The sequence below is a fragment of the Chelonia mydas genome, chromosome 7 (assembly GCF_015237465.2).
Source record: "Chelonia mydas isolate rCheMyd1 chromosome 7, rCheMyd1.pri.v2, whole genome shotgun sequence".
Classification (NCBI taxonomy): domain Eukaryota; kingdom Metazoa; phylum Chordata; order Testudines; family Cheloniidae; genus Chelonia; species Chelonia mydas.
Genome location: NC_057853.1, coordinates 42,321,982 through 42,340,210, shown reverse-complemented (window position 1 = coordinate 42,340,210; position 18,229 = coordinate 42,321,982). Strand labels below are relative to the sequence as shown.

At 40.0% G+C, this 18,229-nt stretch overlaps 1 protein-coding gene across 15 annotated transcripts in view; it reads right to left on the bottom strand.

The window, feature by feature from the left end:
• NEK4 (NIMA related kinase 4) overlaps window positions 1–17,615 on the bottom strand; it is a 29,930-nt gene extending 12,315 nt beyond the window's left edge. For 4 of the 15 annotated variants that reach the window (XM_043552219.1, XM_043552225.1, XM_043552222.1 and 1 more), the window contains exons 1-11: window positions 16,377–17,615; window positions 13,844–14,110; window positions 12,279–12,476; window positions 10,789–10,896; window positions 9,329–9,483; window positions 5,952–6,093; window positions 4,523–4,942; window positions 3,390–3,443; window positions 2,631–2,774; window positions 1,678–1,818; window positions 1,200–1,266 (exon numbers count right to left, since the gene is read on the bottom strand). In XM_043552219.1, coding sequence (XP_043408154.1) covers window positions 1,200–1,266; window positions 1,678–1,818; window positions 2,631–2,774; window positions 3,390–3,443; window positions 4,523–4,942; window positions 5,952–6,093; window positions 9,329–9,483; window positions 10,789–10,896; window positions 12,279–12,476; window positions 13,844–14,110; window positions 16,377–16,469 — 1,789 coding nt within the window. In that variant the 5' untranslated portion in view covers window positions 16,470–17,615. The other 11 variants (XM_043552223.1, XM_043552218.1, XM_037905612.2 and 8 more) reach the window with 7 other exon arrangements.
• Between the last annotated feature and the right edge of the window lie 614 nt (window positions 17,616–18,229).

The following is an 18,229-nucleotide window of genomic DNA, read 5'->3' as shown; positions in this document are numbered from 1 at the left end:
CTTGTATTATGAGAAGGAGTAAATAACACTTCCTTATTTACTTTCTCTATACCACTCATGATTTTATAGACCTCTATCATATCCCCCCTTAGTCGCCTCTTTTCCAAGCTGAAAAGTCCCAGTCTTATTAATCTCTCCTCATATGAAAGCCATTCTATACCCCTAATCATTTTTCTTGCCCTTTTCTGTACTTTTTCTAGTTCTAATAGATCTTGGAGATGGGGCGACCACATCTGCACACAGTATTCAAGGTGTGGGTGTACCATGGATTTATATAGAGGCAATATATTTTCTGTATTATCATCTATCCCTTTCTTGAGGATTCCCAACATTCTGTTTGCATTTTTGACTGCCCCTGCACATTGAGTGGATGATTTCAGAAAACTATCCACGATGACGCCAAGATCTCTTTGAGTGGTAACAGCTAATTCAGACCCCATCATTGTATAGGTATAGTTGGGATTATGTTTTCCAGTGGGCATTACTTTGCATTTATCAACATGAAATTTCATCTGCCATTTTGTTGCCCAGTCACATTTTTACATTTATTTTGAATAGGTACAAGGGAGACACTAAAGTCTGGCACAATGTAGGTGTATGCTCTGCTAATTCCCCACACTGCTCTACCAAGGACTCTTAATTCTGGCTTTCACTATCCTTTGCTGTTCCATTCCTGACCTGGGTCTCTCCAAAAAGCTTTGCCAATGCACTTAAATGATGACATTCACCACCACCTTACATTCCAGTCCTGGGCATCTCAAGCAGACTACTCCTAATACCAGTTGTATGGTAACTTTGTGATGGTGACATGAACAAGACCAAACTCATTTTTCTCAACTAATTCTGATTCTGAACCTTTTAATCTTGTTTTGCAAACTGGGCACCGGTGACAGTAAAGCATTTTAGTGTCCTCCAAACATACTATCAGGGTCAGACAAACTAGCCAACAAAAACACCCGAGGCTTCTAGCTGAAAAGTGCATTTCTTGTGGAAACGTCACATTGCCACCATTAGAGCCACTGAATGAGCATTACAAAAATAAAAGGTGTGTTAAATAAAAACTCCTATTAACATCAAAGCTATATTTCAACTGTATCTTTGAGGAAGTTAATACTAAAGACCAGATTGCAAATTAGTGTTTCCATAGAGAAGCCATCCCACTGCATCAGTTGAAGAGTTAGCATAAAAAAAAAAGTTACCAGAAGGAAACATCTTTTCTTGTGATTGTTTTAGCCTCCTCCTCTCTCTTGCCGACAACGGTCTACCCTTTAAATAAATCAAATCAATATTAATAGTGGCAGTCATAGTGGTTTTTTATTTTGTCATATTTGAAATGAAAACTTTTGTCCAAATACACCTGGAAAAGATGGCTACTAACTAAAGTTTTCAGGCAGTTCAGTATGCATTGTATGAAATTTTTTCCATGGTGATCTTTATCAACAAACCTAATTCCTGTAGGAAAGGAGCCTCCAGCCTCCTTATTTCAATTAAGGGAAAGAGGAGCTGGCTTTCTTTCCTCCTACCTGATCAGTCAGATGCAAGACAGAAATTTAATCACCGAGGATAGCTTCTGTACATTTCTTTTCCCCACCCCACATGCCTTTGGAGTAAACTACTCAGAAGAAATAGTAAGAAAATGACAAAAATAGATCTGAACATAAAATGTTCAGAACAAACCTCTGAAATTGCTCTCTCACTATTTTTAGAGCTATTTACAGACTCTGTGACTTTAGTGCCATGCTGATCTGCAGGGCTGTAAGTTGTCTTCATATTCACATCAGGAAGAGAAGGTAAGGGCCACGGAGCAACTTCTGTGAGCTTAGAGAGAATCAGAAAATGATTACAGTCTCATTTCCTCTTTCAACAAATTAAAATGCTTTGAAATCTAGAACTGCAAACACTAAACTAGCAACCCAGGACTGGGAGTCAGGACTCTTGGGTCCTATTCACAATTCTACCATTGCCTTATTGTCACACACACACACACTTTTCCCTAACTTCCTTATACTCCCTCTGTCTACATTTAGCTAACACCCTCACAACAAAACCCCATGCAAAAAACAACAAAAAAGTCATAGAACTAAAATGACATTTGAAGCTCACCGCACTGTTCACTATGCTTGTATGTCATACCCTTTTCCCCCAATCCTTCGTCTGTCTATTTACACTGTCAGCTCTCTCTGGGGATAGGGATTGTCTCTAACTATATGTTCCATACAGTGCCAACCACAATAAGGATCCAGTCTTGGCTGGGGGTCTCTAGGTACTACTGTAATAAAATAAATAATAATAATGTCATATAATCTTTCTGGGCTTTAATTTGTTCATGTCTCCTAGAAGGATTATAATTTTGTACCTCTTGAGTGTTGAGAGGCTTACTGATCATAGAGTGCTTTGAAATCCTTGGGCAAAAGGCACCCACAAAAGTATATTTCCAAGGCCCGCAGAGAGTTACCCATTTTGTTATAAATGCAATTCTATGGATGTGTATGAAATGAGATTATACACTGACTGGAGATGGTTCAACTAGTGGAAAGGATCTACAAACTGTTACAATCTTTTTGTAGGATGGAAAGAAAACTAAGATAGAGGTACACTGCCATTTTATAGATACACATTTTTATCTGCACCTTCTCTGAACAGACTTCATCTAGCTCCCTTTTCTTCTGCCATTGCTGCCGTGAGAGAGAAGGTTCATAGAAAGAGCTATGAGGCTGTAAGTAAGAAGTGAATTTTTCCTGAACATCTTCTGGATTTCCATGAGAGGCTTCATCCTAAAAAGGTAAAAATATTTTTCTAATCTTTAGGCATGTGTTTTCCTGATTCCAATGTAGACGTGTTCTTGCATATATTAACAAAGGCCACTTAACCCTTTGGAATGCTACGGATTTTATCTTAATCACAACCACCATAAACAGCTATTTCAAATTAAATTAGAGACAGGAAATACAAAAAAAATTTTTAAATATACCACCCCCAAACAACCACCAAACACACTACATTAACATTGCAACAAGGTGAACATTTTAAATAATCTAAGTTAGAACATTCAAAATCATGCTCCCCATCACAGTCAGCACATTAGTTGAACAGGTAACCACAAACAAATTTCACAAGTTCTGTATACTTATGTCTATCGTAATACTGCAATATCCTGTTTTAGTATTTTACAACAAATACGTGTTAGCAAAATTTCAGATATGTTCCACCATTCTAATAGCAACTTCAGAAAACCAATTTGTATTGCAATAATAATCCTTCTCCAAAAATCAAATATTCTAGGGGAAAAAGATAGTCACCAGACAACAACATTTGAGATTTCCCTTTAAAGAAATACAACTATTTTAAAGCCAACAAACTAAGCAGAACTATAATGGTAGAACACTTACTTGAATTATGACAGGAACAAACGATGCTAGAAGCTTCTCAGTGGAGTCCAAACTCTGAAATAAGTTACTACATTTTCATGAACTAAAATAAGAGCAAGCTTAGTAAAAAGTGTACATATTAGCAATGCGAGAAAGACAGGCTTTAAAAGTCTCATTCTAGAACAGAACTTGGTGAATCACTAACTAAATGAAACAACGTCCTTATATAGGATTGAATGGTAATGACAGCTGCATATTCAGGACAGACTTACTGTTTAAATCCAAGGCATAAGACACAACAGGGAAATCAACTGTATTTTACTTTAATATACTTTCATTAAGAGTCAAAATATTGCTGGCCCTGTTCATGTGCACCAGAAAGAGGCAAGGGCAAAGAAGCCCCTTACACGAATGTGCTGGGGAAGCAGGTAAGAGAATCATTTTGGCCGCAAATGCTGAAGAGTGCAGGGGAAAGGTCAATGGTCAATGTTTTTGCCTCCACCAATCACCCAAATGACGCACTCTGGAAGCTGGAGAGGAGGGAGGGCCAGGATACTTTAACATTTTCCCCCTTCCCAAGGCTTCTCTTTTCTGGTAGTCTCATTTCTTGTTTACTCCTTTACTCTTCTCTTTAGTAATCACATCCCCATTAAACAAAATTTTCCTTTCCCCTCCTTCAGTCTTCCTTTAAAATCTCTTCATCTCTCTTCCTCCTTCCCTTCAGTTTCTTCTCCTACATTTTCCTTCCACCATCCTCTACCTTCTCTAACTCCATTTCCATTATACTCTCCCTTCCTCCTCCAATCCCCATCCCAAATTAGGGCTGAACATGGCAGAAAGAGATAGAGAAGCATAGTCCATTTGGAATAGGGATGTAGGAGCTCCAAACATTTTCTTGCCTCATCCTTTTACAATTGGAAGCAGACAATTTTTGATCCCAGGCAAGAACAAAGACAATTAAGGTTTGAGCCCCAGCCTTTGTCTTATACAGAAGCAGTGCTGCAGGGATACTAGAGCTTTTAACTGCTTCGGCACCCCAAAGCCTGATTAGAAGTGCTCCACTTTGAAGGTAACATTTGTTCAGCTTTGTTCTTTCTATAAACCATCTACTAGTTCAACCTTCTACCAAGCACATTTAAGAGTTAAATAATTACCTGGTCATCATTTTGCTTTTGGTCCTTTGAGACAGGCTGCAGGAGTTTCAAAGTGTCATCTCCTTCATCTGAGACAACAGCAGCAAACTGCTTAGAATCCACAATTTCAGTTCCAGAAACTTGCTTTGAGTTTTGCTGTAGTCTATCTTCCTTAGTCTGTGGGCCATTAGATGTTATTTTAGATTCTACTTCACTAGGAATGCTTAAGCACCTTGCTTTGTTATCCTGTAGTAAGTGATCACTTTTAGAGTTCCTCCTTTCAGACAGTAAAATATCAATATTCACTTTGCTAATTGTTGCTATGGAAACTCCTGTGCTGTTCTTCTCATTCTTGTTTGCATTTTTTTCAGGCTCAGCTGCTGGTTTCTCTGAGGGATGAATTTCAAAAGTTTTATCTTTGATTAAATGTTTTTCTTCATTCTGTAATTAAAAAAAGCAGAAGTGGAATTACCCTCTGATGAGTATTTTAGAAGCTCAAAGAAGTCACTTGCATACCAGACAGTACATAAAGTGATAATGAAACAAAATTATAATCAAGTACTATTTGGAAGCATCGATAAGGGATAACACAAAGGTTTCAGAGTAGCAGCCATGTTAGTCTGTATTCGCAAAAAGAAAAGGAGTACTAGTGGCACCTTAGAGACTACCAATTGGATATAACAAAGACTCTCATAAGCTATAAAGTCTGATGAGAAGCTTGGGACTTCAGATGTCAACACAGCCTATTCCATAAGCAATGCACCCACTTTGCCCCTATGACCACAAGTGATAAACAGGGTCCTCCTAGTAGCTCTCCAAAATGTATTAAACCACATGTTTAAGGCTTCAAAATATTAAAAACTAACACCAACTGGCAAACAGTGCAGAAAATGAACAGCGGGCAAGTGATTAATCTTTGTGACTTGATCTCTTTGGACTACTGTAAAGTATTCACCTCTGGTAACAAGCAATTTTCCTCAAACATATAATCATTTTCCAGTCACAAGCTGCAGCAAATATTTTCACTGTCAACATTTGCCTGTCATTAAACATTTGCATTTCAGTTAGTCCAGTGACTTCAGATACTCTACTGGGTATACAGTATCACAGCATTCACATGATTGTGCCATATGCAAAAGTTTATGCAACTGTATGGTTAAAAAAAATCCACATAACAGCTTCACAGAATAAGGATTAGGTATAATGTTTCATGAGTATTTTTCAGTAAAGACCAGTGCAATTAGTTTTACTAATCCATGACTATTTTAGCTCCAACTGTAGATGAATACAGCTCCTTTCCCCCTTTATATGTTGTTTACACAGTTTTATTGAATACAAATATATTAGGAAATCACAAAGCATTTCAAAATATATTTTTATATCATGTCACTGAATATTTACACAAATATTTTAAAAAAACCAATGTATCCTTTGGAAAAAAGTAACTTACGGCACTTTCTCTCCTGGCTTGCTCAGAGGGATGTTTTTTGGGTGTGAGGTTTCCATTATTAGATCGAGTCCTCACCGAGATCACAGAAGCAGCACTTCTGGGTGTAGAATCAGATATTTTCTGATGATTTTTGGCTGTTTTTCTTTAAAGAAAATGGCAACAACAAAAAAAGGACAAAGACTAAGATGTTTGTGGTTTAGACTACCTTATTAAATAGATGCCATCCATCTACAGAACCTAACCCTTTTACATTTGTAGAAAATATTTTAAATTTCCACTACAGAGTTTCTATCTGAAGTGCTAAACACTGGGCTTGATTTTCTCTGCTTTGTATCTTGTATAGCAGTGATCTCCAACCTTTTTATGCAGAAGATCAATTTCTGATTTAAGTGTGACCCAGGAGCTACCCCGCCCCTTCCCTGAGGCCCTGCCTCGCTCACTCCATCCCCCCCTCCCTCCGTCGCTCGCTCTCCCCCACCCTCACTCACTTTCACCAGGCTGGGGCAGGAGGTTGGGGTTCGGGAGGGGGTGCGGGCTCTGGGCTGGGGCCCGAGGGGTTCAGAGAGTGGGACGGGGCTCCAGGCTGAGCCTGGGGCAGGGGTGCAGGAGGAGGCTCAGGGCGCAGTCTCTGGGAGGGGGCTCAGGGCAAGGGCTTCTGGTGCAGGAGGGAGTTCGGGGTGTGGGCTCCTGCAAGACAGCATCCACCTCGGTCAGCTCCCGGATGGCAGTGCAGCAGGGCTAAGGCAGGCTCCCTGCCTGCCCCGGCCCCATGCCACTCCCAGAAGTGACCAGCACATCCCTGCAGCCCTTGGGTGGGAAGGGCAGGGGTCCCCGTGCACTGTTCATGCCCACAAGCACCACCCCTGCAGCTCCCATTGTCTGCAGTTCTCCATTCCCAGCCAATGGGAGTTGTAGGGGAGATGTTTGCGGGCAGGAGCAGCGCACGAAGACCTCTGCCCCCACCCCTTGCCCCAGCTGCTTCCAGGAGTGGCATGGGGCTGGGGCAAGCAGGGAGCCTGCCTTAGCCCTGCTGCACTGCCGGACTTTTAGCAGACGGACATCGCAATAGACTGTCAGAGGCTCCAGGATCGACCAGTTGATCGCGATCTACTGGTTGGTGACCACTGTTGTATAGTCATTTTCAGCTGTGCAGAGTTAGAATGTTAGTGGTACTTTGCACTGATTTGGTAGTAATTTATATCCACTTTGCATAGGTGTAAGTGACTGCACAGTGTACAACCAAGACAATAAGGCTCATCCATTTGGGGAAAAATATTTGACAATTAAGTTTATTGCCAATAGGTCTCAAAAACTGGGAGTAATGAAGTAGTTAACCAAATCTGATGACAAAATTTTATATTCAACTTTTTTGTTGAACATCAAGTTAAAAACAAGCAAATAGCAAAAGGAACTTGTCTTTTGGTGATTTCAAATATGATGAAGTGGCCTTAACACAGACTGATAAGGAAACGCAAGTGACAGTATATATTTCCTATCCATATTTAGGATTTATTGTCTGTCTTTATCTCACTTTTCTATTTGGTGCAAGCAAGATCACAGATTTACCAAAGAACTTGGAATTTGCACAGAGTTTATTAACCAGATGATTTGTAATTTTCTCAAATGTCACAGAATCATTTCTAATTTTTACCACTATCTCCTCTCAACTTGTGAGCTCACTCTGGTCTGTGTACGCTGGAATGGTCAGCAGGAGAGAAGCAGTCCTGTTTTTGTTTTATTTAAATATGAGATACATGAACTGGGATAAACGCAGTGACTGGGGAGAGTGCGTCTCTCATTATTTAACATCCTCCCTCCCATAATCCAAGATTTTTCCTCCCCCTCTCATTGTCTGGCACTGAACGAAGACCAGCCTCCACAGGGTCTCGCATGTCCCAATCTGAAAGCTACATCCCCCTCTTCTTAAGCGACCATGATGCTCTTCCTCCAACCAGAAAAAAGAGTAAAGAGACCCTTCAGAACAGATCCTATAGATGTGTCTATACTGCAGTTAAAAACCCACTGCTGGCCCATCTCAGCTGACTCGGGTTCGTGGGGCATGGGGTACAGGGCTGTCAAATTGCATTGTGTATGTTTGGGCTCAGGCTGGAGCCCAGGATCTGGGACCTTTGAGGGGGAGGGTCCCAGAGCCCAGACTCCAGCCTGAGCCCAAAGTCTACACCAAAATTCTACAGTCCTGCGCAGCCCAATGAGGTCAAGTCAGCAGACATGGGTCAGCTGCAGGTGCTGAATTGCCATGTAGACATACCCAAATTCTACTCTGTGCATTGGTGGAAAGGTAGGGCTCATGCAGCTATCTTCCTTTCATCCGACAGTCCAAGTGTATCACAGCTGCAAGAGACTTCAACCTTATTAGTGCTGAGAGTCTCAAGATTACTCCCCAAACCAGGTCTTCTCCATTGCTTCAGCTAAGCTACCTTCGATTTTTAATTTTATCAAATTGAGGATTACAGTGGGATTCTCCGGTTGTCAATTAAAAAAAGAACAACCTCTGATTTTCTAAATAAGATTGTTAATCAGGGAACAATCTATGTGGCACATCACTTTAAAATTCTGTATGCCCACAATACTTTGCTCCTTTATAGCACTTGCCTTTTGAGGATCTAATTGTTTTAAAATATTAATTAATCCTTACAACTTTTCTGTTAAGTAGGTCAATATTACCATGACCATTTTACAGATGGGGAATACTGTCAGACAGGTTAATCAACTTGCCTAAGGAGCCTCAGTTCCAGAGCTATGAAGAAAACCTGGGGTGTCCCATACTCTAATAAGTAATATATCCTCCCATCTTTCACAAGTTATAATATACTAAAAATCAACAGTGGACATGAACCAAACAATGTGGCATGTTTTTCCCAAATAATGGATACATTAAGAATAAGGTTTTTAGTTTTTCTATAAAATTAAACACTGATTCATTGCAGTTTATTACTAAGTGCTCCTAATTAGGGCAGCCAAATACAACTTCTAACATTTAATCAGGTAAGACTTTTCTGTCTGGCTGGTTTCAAATACTCGAAGTGGACAAACAATAGGAGGATTTACTTTCTGAAGGTAATATGCAATCCCAAATTTAAATCCACTTTCCTTCTACATAGGCCTAATGTAACTAATTTCCATCCTCTCTTAGTTGTCTCTCCTGTTATAGTTCTCAAATAATTCCTTCCCTCAACAATCTCAAAAGATCCTTTCTGCCCCATACCCTGCAGTTACACACAGCAAAACTAACTTCAACATCCTGCTCCGAAATCTGGCAAAAATTGTAAAACAATGATTACAACATTATGCTCAACAATCTGTTACGCAAACCAATAGTTTTATATAGAACTATTAATAAAATAAATATATCTTACGCCTTTGTGGCTTCCAAAAACAGAGAGATTTGATGCTTGATATATGGTTGCCTTAGTATGCTTTTCACATTGGGTCTTTCTTCAGGCTTTTTGCTAAGCATAGTTCTTATTAGTTCTGCCAGCTGTGGACTGTAATCCTTTGGCATCGGTGGCAGCTGTAATTATATTGAAAGGATACATTTGATTATGGGAATGAATGGATTGCTAATTTTCATAATAGGAAGCTAATTGTTTTGATGACTACATCAATGTACAGCACACAAAAACCATTAACACATTTGCCTGCAGGAATTGCTGCATTATTTGAGCATTAGGGCTCTGATTCAGCTAGGTACTTAAACACATCCCTAACTTTAAGTACAGTAGTCCCACTGACGTCAATAGGACAGCTCACATACTTAAAGTTAGCCAAGTGCTTAAGTATCTTACTGAACAGAGGCTTGTGTAAAGTTTAATGAAAGAACTCTATACAATTTTTTTCTTAATGAACAGCTAACCACAAAATATGGCCAATATACACAAAAGATTGCATATAAAAAAAATTAATTCCCTGGTAAGCTGGATTCAGAAATTTTAAAGCAAGGTATTCAAAGCTGGTCAGTTGTGCTTTCTAAGATTTGCAAATGAAAATCTAATCACAGAGAATCTTCAGTTTATTTAAAACATTTTTGATACAGCTGAAGATCAGGATTTAAATTTGTTTTATAACATGCCAAACCAAATCAGGAATTAACATTGAGCTAAAGCAGGAGTTCTCAAACTGGGAGTCAGGACCCCTCAGGAGGTCACGAGGTTATTACATGGGGAGGTCGTGAGCTGTCAGCCTCCACCCCAAACTTCGCTTTGCCTCCAGCATTTATAATGATGCTAAAAAAATTAAAAAGTGTTCTTAATTTATAATAGGAGTGGGTCGCACTCAGAGGCTTGCTATGTGAAAGGGGTCACCAGCACAAAAGGTTTGAGAACCATTGTGCTAAAGTAATCCAGCTGTATATGTCAAACAAGAAAACACCATGATATGATTCTTCACATAATGTTAAAAGTGGAAACTTTATACTCGAAAGTGTTGAAGTGACTTACTTCCTCCAATCTACTAGCTGCACAAGGTGAACAACAAAATTCTAGTGATACCTTAAAAAGAAACTACTTTCTGGATCTGCCATTACCTCAGTAGGTACCCACATCTCACACGAAACATTAGAATGGACAGGATGATGCAGTTTTCTCATCACACGTGGAAAAAAAATTATACTAACCCCACAAATGAGAGTTGAAATTCTTACTTTTGATTGAAAACAGTTATCTCAAGTTCCAGACACAAGATTGGACTACAGGTCTGAATATACAAATTTCGCATTTAAAAACCATGATTCAGCATCCTCATCAGAAGGATCTTCTTACTGTAGCATATTTCCAAAATGTTTTCACTGAACCAAAAACAACTTTAGATCAGTTTTTACCTTTCCTTCAATAATTCGATAAACTAAAGAATTCATGTCTTTAGCATTGAAGGCATGTTTCAGCGTGGCCATTTCATAAACACAACAGCCCAAAGCCCAAACATCAGACTGTGAAAAGAAAACCAGAAAAATCAGCATAAGCGCTTCAGATGCAATACTGAAAATTTATTTTTAAAAAGGTAGATAATATGCTCCTGAACAGCCCATTAGGAACAGAATGTTATGCTGAGTTGGCAGCCACTATAGTTAAGATCACAACCAAATTCCATTATAAACTTTTGGTTGCGGACTCAGGTAACAAAACTGGTTTGTATTGAGTATGGCCATGTTTACTCTGAAGGGTAAGAAGAATTTTTCTGCAAAGCGTGAAGAGGGTCGGTCTGTTTTTGAGTTACAGATCATTAAAAAATTATCCTGATTTCAAATATTGGCTTGTCTCTAACATTTCTTTGATTTCCTTTAGCTTCAAAGAGTTCTGAAACTAATTCTTTCTTCAGACTTCCCATATAATTACATCTCACTAAAATCTCAGGCATAAACTATCTGCAAATAATATAGATTGCAATTAAGCAAAGTTATGTCCATAATGTTTAAGTCCCAATCCTGTACTGTGAACTATACATGCAGATTACTGCGCCCATGTAGAACTCCAGACTTTCAATGGAGCTCCGAGCAGCGTAGCAGCACATCAACATGAATCATGAGCTTCGTAATGCATGTGAGGGAGAGAAAACATTTTACCCACTGGTGGCCAGATGCAGCTTGGAGAAAACTGGAAGTCTTTCTATATTTATAGTAACAGAAGTTTTTCCTTAGTTCATGTTTTTGGTACATGTGGCCAACAGCTGCAATTTAATTAACGAAGGGGCATACTTGTGTTTTTTTAAATACGTAATGCAGTATTTCACATGTACATTTATTTAAAAGACTGTATAAGCTATGCGTATATTTGAATATTGATCTGCCTTCCCTTACATGTTTATCTCCATACTCGTAAATGCTTGTTAGGTTTTTTTGGTTTGTTTTCTTATTACATATATAATAGCAATTTTAAAGATAAAGCCTGTCACAATTATCTTAGGCTTCATATGCCAGTGTCCTATCATACAACAAAGGTTTTTCTTTGAACTGGAATTCTAACTTACACGGTCGATTGACAAAACCTGGTCCTAACAAATTAACACACGTTGACAATTCACATACACTAAAGAAAAACTAATTTCCTTTAAGATAACTTTTTATGATTAATTTTTTCCCCTGTTGGTAATAGTAAAAAAGGCAGCAAAAGTTAATCAGTAGTCCCCAAAAAGTGCTTTTTACAGAGGCATTACTTTCATAACACATAAGATTGTAGTGCTCTATGGTTAATAGGCAAGTCAACAAAATAACTCGCATTACTCTTCTAGATAATTTATAAACTTCTCAGAGTTTAAGGCTCCCTTAAATCAACTAACATAATTGGGGCCAATATTTGTATCAATATACTTTACCTTGTAGTTGTAAGGTTTGTTGGAGAACAATTCAGGACTCATATAATAAGGTGTGCCAATGAGAGTACTGGCCATATCATACTGATTTTCTAACACTCTGGCTATTCCCAGATCTCCCACTTTGATAATATTTGTCCTTGTCAGGAAAACATTTTGAGTTTTGAGATCTCTGTGTAGAATGTGTTTTTCATGTAAATACTGAAAAATAAAGTATTTCAAGCAAGTTAAACATCAATTTGTTCTTTTCCTCCGACCAGAGTCAAAAAAGAAAAAAGTACAAATGCAACAAAACTACACGTCACTATATAAGAGATGAATTACAGTTAATAATCACACTAATCTGTTCATGTCAACATATGTATATAGACAACGTCGTTATTTCTTTAGTTTAACGTGCCTATATAGAAGCAAAACGTGCAAAACTGAGGCTGAAGCTCAGTCCTTAACGCACTCTCCATTGTGTCTTCATATTGCAATTGATTGCAGATCCAATCCTGCAGTCCTAGTAAGGAATTTTGTCTGAATTAAGGACTTTCAGAAGTCAGTGGGAATTTTGCCTGAGTAAGAACTGCAGGATTAGGCCTATGATGAGAAAGATCAGATGCTGTTGTGGACATTTGCATTCCTAGCCACAACAAACAAATGTAGGAATGGCCCGATATTCGGTCTTCCAATAATAGCCAATGGCAGATGCTTCAAAAGGGAATGACAAGAAGAGGGCAACCATCAAGTGTTCCACCCTGTCACCTAGTCCCAGCATCTGGCAGTCAGAGGCTTAGGGATATCCAGAGCATGGGCTGCATTCCTGACTATCTTGGCTAATAGCCATTGGTGGACCTATCCTCCAGGAACTTATCCAACTCTTTTTTGAATCCAGTTACAGTTTTTGCTTTCACAACATCCCCTGATGACAAGTTCCACTGGCAAGTTAAAAATAGAATTTTCAATCCAACATCCTAGTTTCCTCACTATTGTCTTTAAAACAAACCTTACTGTAATGAATTTTTTGTGATTTGATTTCCTTTCATTTTTAAAATGTAACAGACTGAAGCAGCTTCCAGTAAAAATTAGGAGTTAATGGTCTGGAAATTTTCACTTAAAATTTAATTTAATTACAGGAGCAAAATACTTCTGCAAGTAGTAAGTTTTTTTGTGCAAACACTTGTTGGTTAAAATTAGTTTTTAAGATGTTATCAATAAGTTTCAGCACAGAGAAAATTTGTATAATTGAGTTGCAAACCCGTGGAAACACAGGGTTACGAATAACAGAAACAGCCCCTTAACTAGAACAAAACTTGCTTATATTCAGAACTTTATAGTTATGGGCTACAATGAAAATTAACTGCCAACCATCATGTCACATTGTCTACAATACTGAAATGATGGAGGTAAAGTATACAACAGCAACTCTTTTTCTACATGGCTACCTTAGGTTGACATTGATAATCTGTAAGCAAAGTTAACACACCAAAACTGAAATTAAGGGATTTTTTTAATGGAAAGCAAGCAAAAACAGACCTATTTCTTTTAAAACGAAGAGGTTATATGTTAAAGTATATTAATACCTGCAATGCCATGGCAATCTGGACAAACCATTCCACCACCTGATTCTCTGGCAAAGGTTTGCCTCTCTGCTCTTTAAGTTTATGATACAGGTCCCCTCCTTCACAGAAGCCCATGACAATATATAACAGGCCATCTTCCCCCTCCCAGGACTCCCTATAGGTGACTATGTTGGGGTGTTTCAGCTGAGACAACAACTGGGCTTCTTGTTCTGCTGCTTTCCTCTCTCGGCTGGATGCATGTTTAAGGTTTAGCTTTTTGATGACGTACTGGGGGGGGGAAGAAGGGGGAAAAAGATTTGTTATGAAAACATCCAATCTACTATTGAAACACTGGCAAATTCTAAAAATCTATAAAACAATGTTTTAAAATACAGAGTTACATTTAACAGTGTCCATGTTGTTGTAAGAATGAAACAAATATGGCTTCCCATCACGAACGCACAAAACTGAAATTTAAAACTTTACATATATTATAATTTTAAACCTAAATGCCACCATTTGTATTCTCTTCAGGTAGGTATTTAACTGGTATCCTTGCCATTTGCCTTCTTGACCATCCTTAATGTCTACCCTAGTGCTCATCTGCAATAGTTATCATGCCATGTGCAAATTAGAGGGCTAGTAAATAAGGTATTGAAAATTTTGAAGGAGAGTAAAAATTGATCAGATCTTCCCTTTTGCTGTTTCCTATAATACAAGAACAAGACACAAAGAAATTAAAAGCAGGTGCAGTTAAAACAAAAGGTAATAATACTTCGTTTCACAGAGTGGTGCCCTTGGACAACTTAGCATGTAGTGTTGTGCAAAGAGATCAAAAGTCCGAATCAGCTTGTTACATAAAATTGCCTTTAAAATTTGCTTACTTTCATAAGCAAACTATGGTACAAACTGTACTGTTTACACTAAAAAGCATCATGATAAGGGCTCAAGGCTCCTGCTAAAGTCAACGGTTAACATGACAATGAACTGAAAGATTCTACAAGTAAAGGGAAATGTTTGTAGTAGGAGTAACTGCAACATATTCCGATTGGTTAATTTTAATAGGATGAGGATGCTACCCCTTCTTGGACATTATTTATCCAGGAGTCACTAAAGAGGGGCAGTGGGGCGTATGGAAGGGAAGAAGCAAGCTTTACCCAGATGGCTACCACCTCCACAGTCTCCAGAGACCCACCATGAGACCATTGGGCCTTTGCTGTCTTGATCCTCACAGACATCCTGACCAGACAAGAAAGGGAACCAGACACCACCACCTCCATCAGCTTCAGCTAAATCCTGAATGTAACATGGGATGTGAACCTTAGATTCCTCCCTCATGTTGTTTTCTTTCCGCACTTTATTTCTTCCATTTTCTTCTAAGCCTGCTAAGACACCATTCACAATGCTGTTGTGACTCTGACAAGAGGGGCACGCTAAAACAATGCCTTAAAAGCAATGACTTAAACTTTGCCGCTGTTGAATGTGCCAGGTCTTGTAGTGGCGGATATAACCATGTACTGTGCCTATGTTTCTCTAGCAATGAGGCAGCAAGTGAAAGTCAGCACCAGAGACAGAAAAATGCATTTTCTATCTTTTTAATTCTTCTCCCCCTTTTGAGTGTTTGTCCTAAAGGATCAGATTAAGAATCTCAAAACCTTCTATTTTAACTCCAAAAGGGCAGTTAATACCATCCAAAAGACTATCAAAGCAGGGTTTTTCCCCCCCTTAATGAAAGCTTCTATACAGCTAAAAGAAAAGGAAATTGTTAAAATGAAAACAATTCTTTACATTCTGAATTTTTAAACTTATCTTTTTCTATTTAATAAAACTTTAAAAATGTTATGATGGCATTAAACCAACACCTATTTAAAATGATACCCCAGACCACACTTAGCTATGTAACATTTTAACATAGTGAACAAGGGTTTTATCAACATTTTCTCCTTTGTCTGAATCAAGATAGCCCTTTTCCAAAAAAATTGTAACCAATTTGTATAATCCCGGAGATCAGCACTAAACACCATGGCTGGACAATTTTGTGACTGATATCTCAGAACGTATTACAAAAAGGTTAAGGATAATAAAATCTCCATGCTTCAGAGCATAAATTCTGGCAAGGGTCAGGAAGGAATGGCCCCTTGCAATGCACAGCAGTCTAAATGAGATCACAGAATCAGGTATTGTCCACACTTGGAGGCAGAGCTGGACCAAGAGGAGAAAGGACGATCTTGCGGTCAAGGAACTGGCTAAGAACACAAACTAACCACTCCCCTTGGAGCGCGGGGGGATGGGAAGGGGGAGCCAGACTTCCCTGTACCCTGACCCTCCTCCTCACACCGTTCTCTAAAGGCCCGGGGGGGGGGGGGGGCGGTGTAAAATCGGGACATCGCTTCCCCAGATCGCCCCACAGGACAGGGAGAGAAACAGACCCCGCGTCCCCAGAACCCCCACTCCTCTCACCAGGCTCCGGGACTGAGGCGGGGGTCGGAGCCTCCGCAGGCCCCGGGTCTGAAAGGGGAGGTCGGAGCCCTCCCGCGGCCAGTTCCCCGGTTACCTGTCTGTTGTCCTGCCGGTGCCGCACCAGGCTCACCTCCCCGTAGCTGCCCTTGCCCACGGCCCGCAGGAAGAAGTAGGCGGCCAGGGGCATCCTCCCAACCTCCGGCGGCCCCTCAGCGCTCGGGGGCCGGAGCCGCTCAGCTGCCCGGGCGCCTTACGAACGTTACTGCGGCTGCCATACAAATCCCCATGGGCCTCCCTCGACCATAGAAAAAAAAAACGCACGTAGACACAAGCCCGCCTTCCTCTCTATGGTACAACTCTTTACGTCAATGCTATGGCCATCTTGGATGTGGGCAACCTCCCCCAGTCACCTAAGCAGCCATTACAGATGTGGGCGTCCTCCCCGGCGGCCATCTTGGATATTGGGTTCCTGCTAACCTAAGCAGCCATCTTGGAATTTGAAAATTAATGCCCCCAGTATTGGTGCTAGCAGCTAGTCTCTCTACAGTGGGCCTGCCTGATGTGGCCCATACCACAGGTCTCCTGCCCAAATGAGAGGCTGCTCTGATTGTCTTCTGGCCTGGAGCCAAAACTCTTCACCTGAGTGGTACAAATGGAGAGCAGCAGCATGTGCTCCCCTACTCACCCTCTCAGGGCAGCTGACTTATCCAGAGACAGCAGGCCCAGCATGCACCACTCCATCACAAACCAAGCAGTGCGAAGACCCTAGGCGCGGCCCACCTAGAAGTCAGATCTCAGCATGCACCACTCCACCTCAGGCCTGCACTGCTGCAGTCCATCTAGGGGACAGGTCCCAGCATGCAATGGTCCACTTCAAGCTCACAGTGGTGCAGTCCACGTAGGGGACAGGTCCCACCTGCGGCATTCCACCTCAATCCCAGCAGGGTTGCAGCCTACCTAGGAGATGTATGTCAGGTACCAGCTAGATCTGCCTAATGTGGGAAATTGAAAACCGATGGTTTCCACCATAGCTACTCCCCTCTCTCGAGGCCAAGGTTCTTTCATAAGACAAAAAACAACCCTCCAGAACTGAAACCTCCTTTCTGTTCAGTGTCCCTTTCACAGCTGCAGCACTGAAAGGCTTGGGGCTTTGGACAGATATTTAAAGTTGAGATTTTTTCCTCTTACAAAATACCTAAACTAAACACAATGTTACAGTTAACTATTTCCATTATAGGGCTGTAAATTTTCAAGCATAAACTTGACTATTCACACACACAGAGTTAGGTATGTGCTTAAGTATTTTTAGGATTAGGATCTAAAAAGTCAGTAAATTCTTAAAAAGAAAAGGAGTACTTGTGGCATCCGATGAATTGAGCTGTAGCTCATGAAAGCTTATGCTCAAATAAATTTGTTAGTCTCTAAGGTGCCACAAGTACTCCTTTTCTTTTTGCGAATACAAATTCTTTTAACACGGCTGCTACTCTGAAACCAGTAAATTCTTAGTTACACCAGCTTTATCTCAGGATCCATATATCTCTAACCACTCATCACTTATGCTGGAGAATGCTCCTTATTGCCACATCTATTTGCCTTATTTACATCAAATTATATTGAACTTAATAATTCCTGATCCACCAACCTGCCACTTCTGGCATTGGATAAGGCTGTAGGTGTCTCCAGCTCATGAGAGAGTAAACAGCAGAAGGGCAGGAGCATGGAAGAAAGTTTTCTAAGCCATGGAGGGGTAGGTACTTAAATTTTTTTATTAAAACTTATATATTATTTATATTATATAAAAATACACAGGTTAAGAAATGAGTATCTGTACATCTGGGTATAGTTACTACAATGGGGTGTGAACCTGTATGTGGAAAATGGGCAGGAATGTGTGGAAGATGGGTTGGAGGTATGTGTGCAAATGTAAGGCTAATGTTAGAACCATAA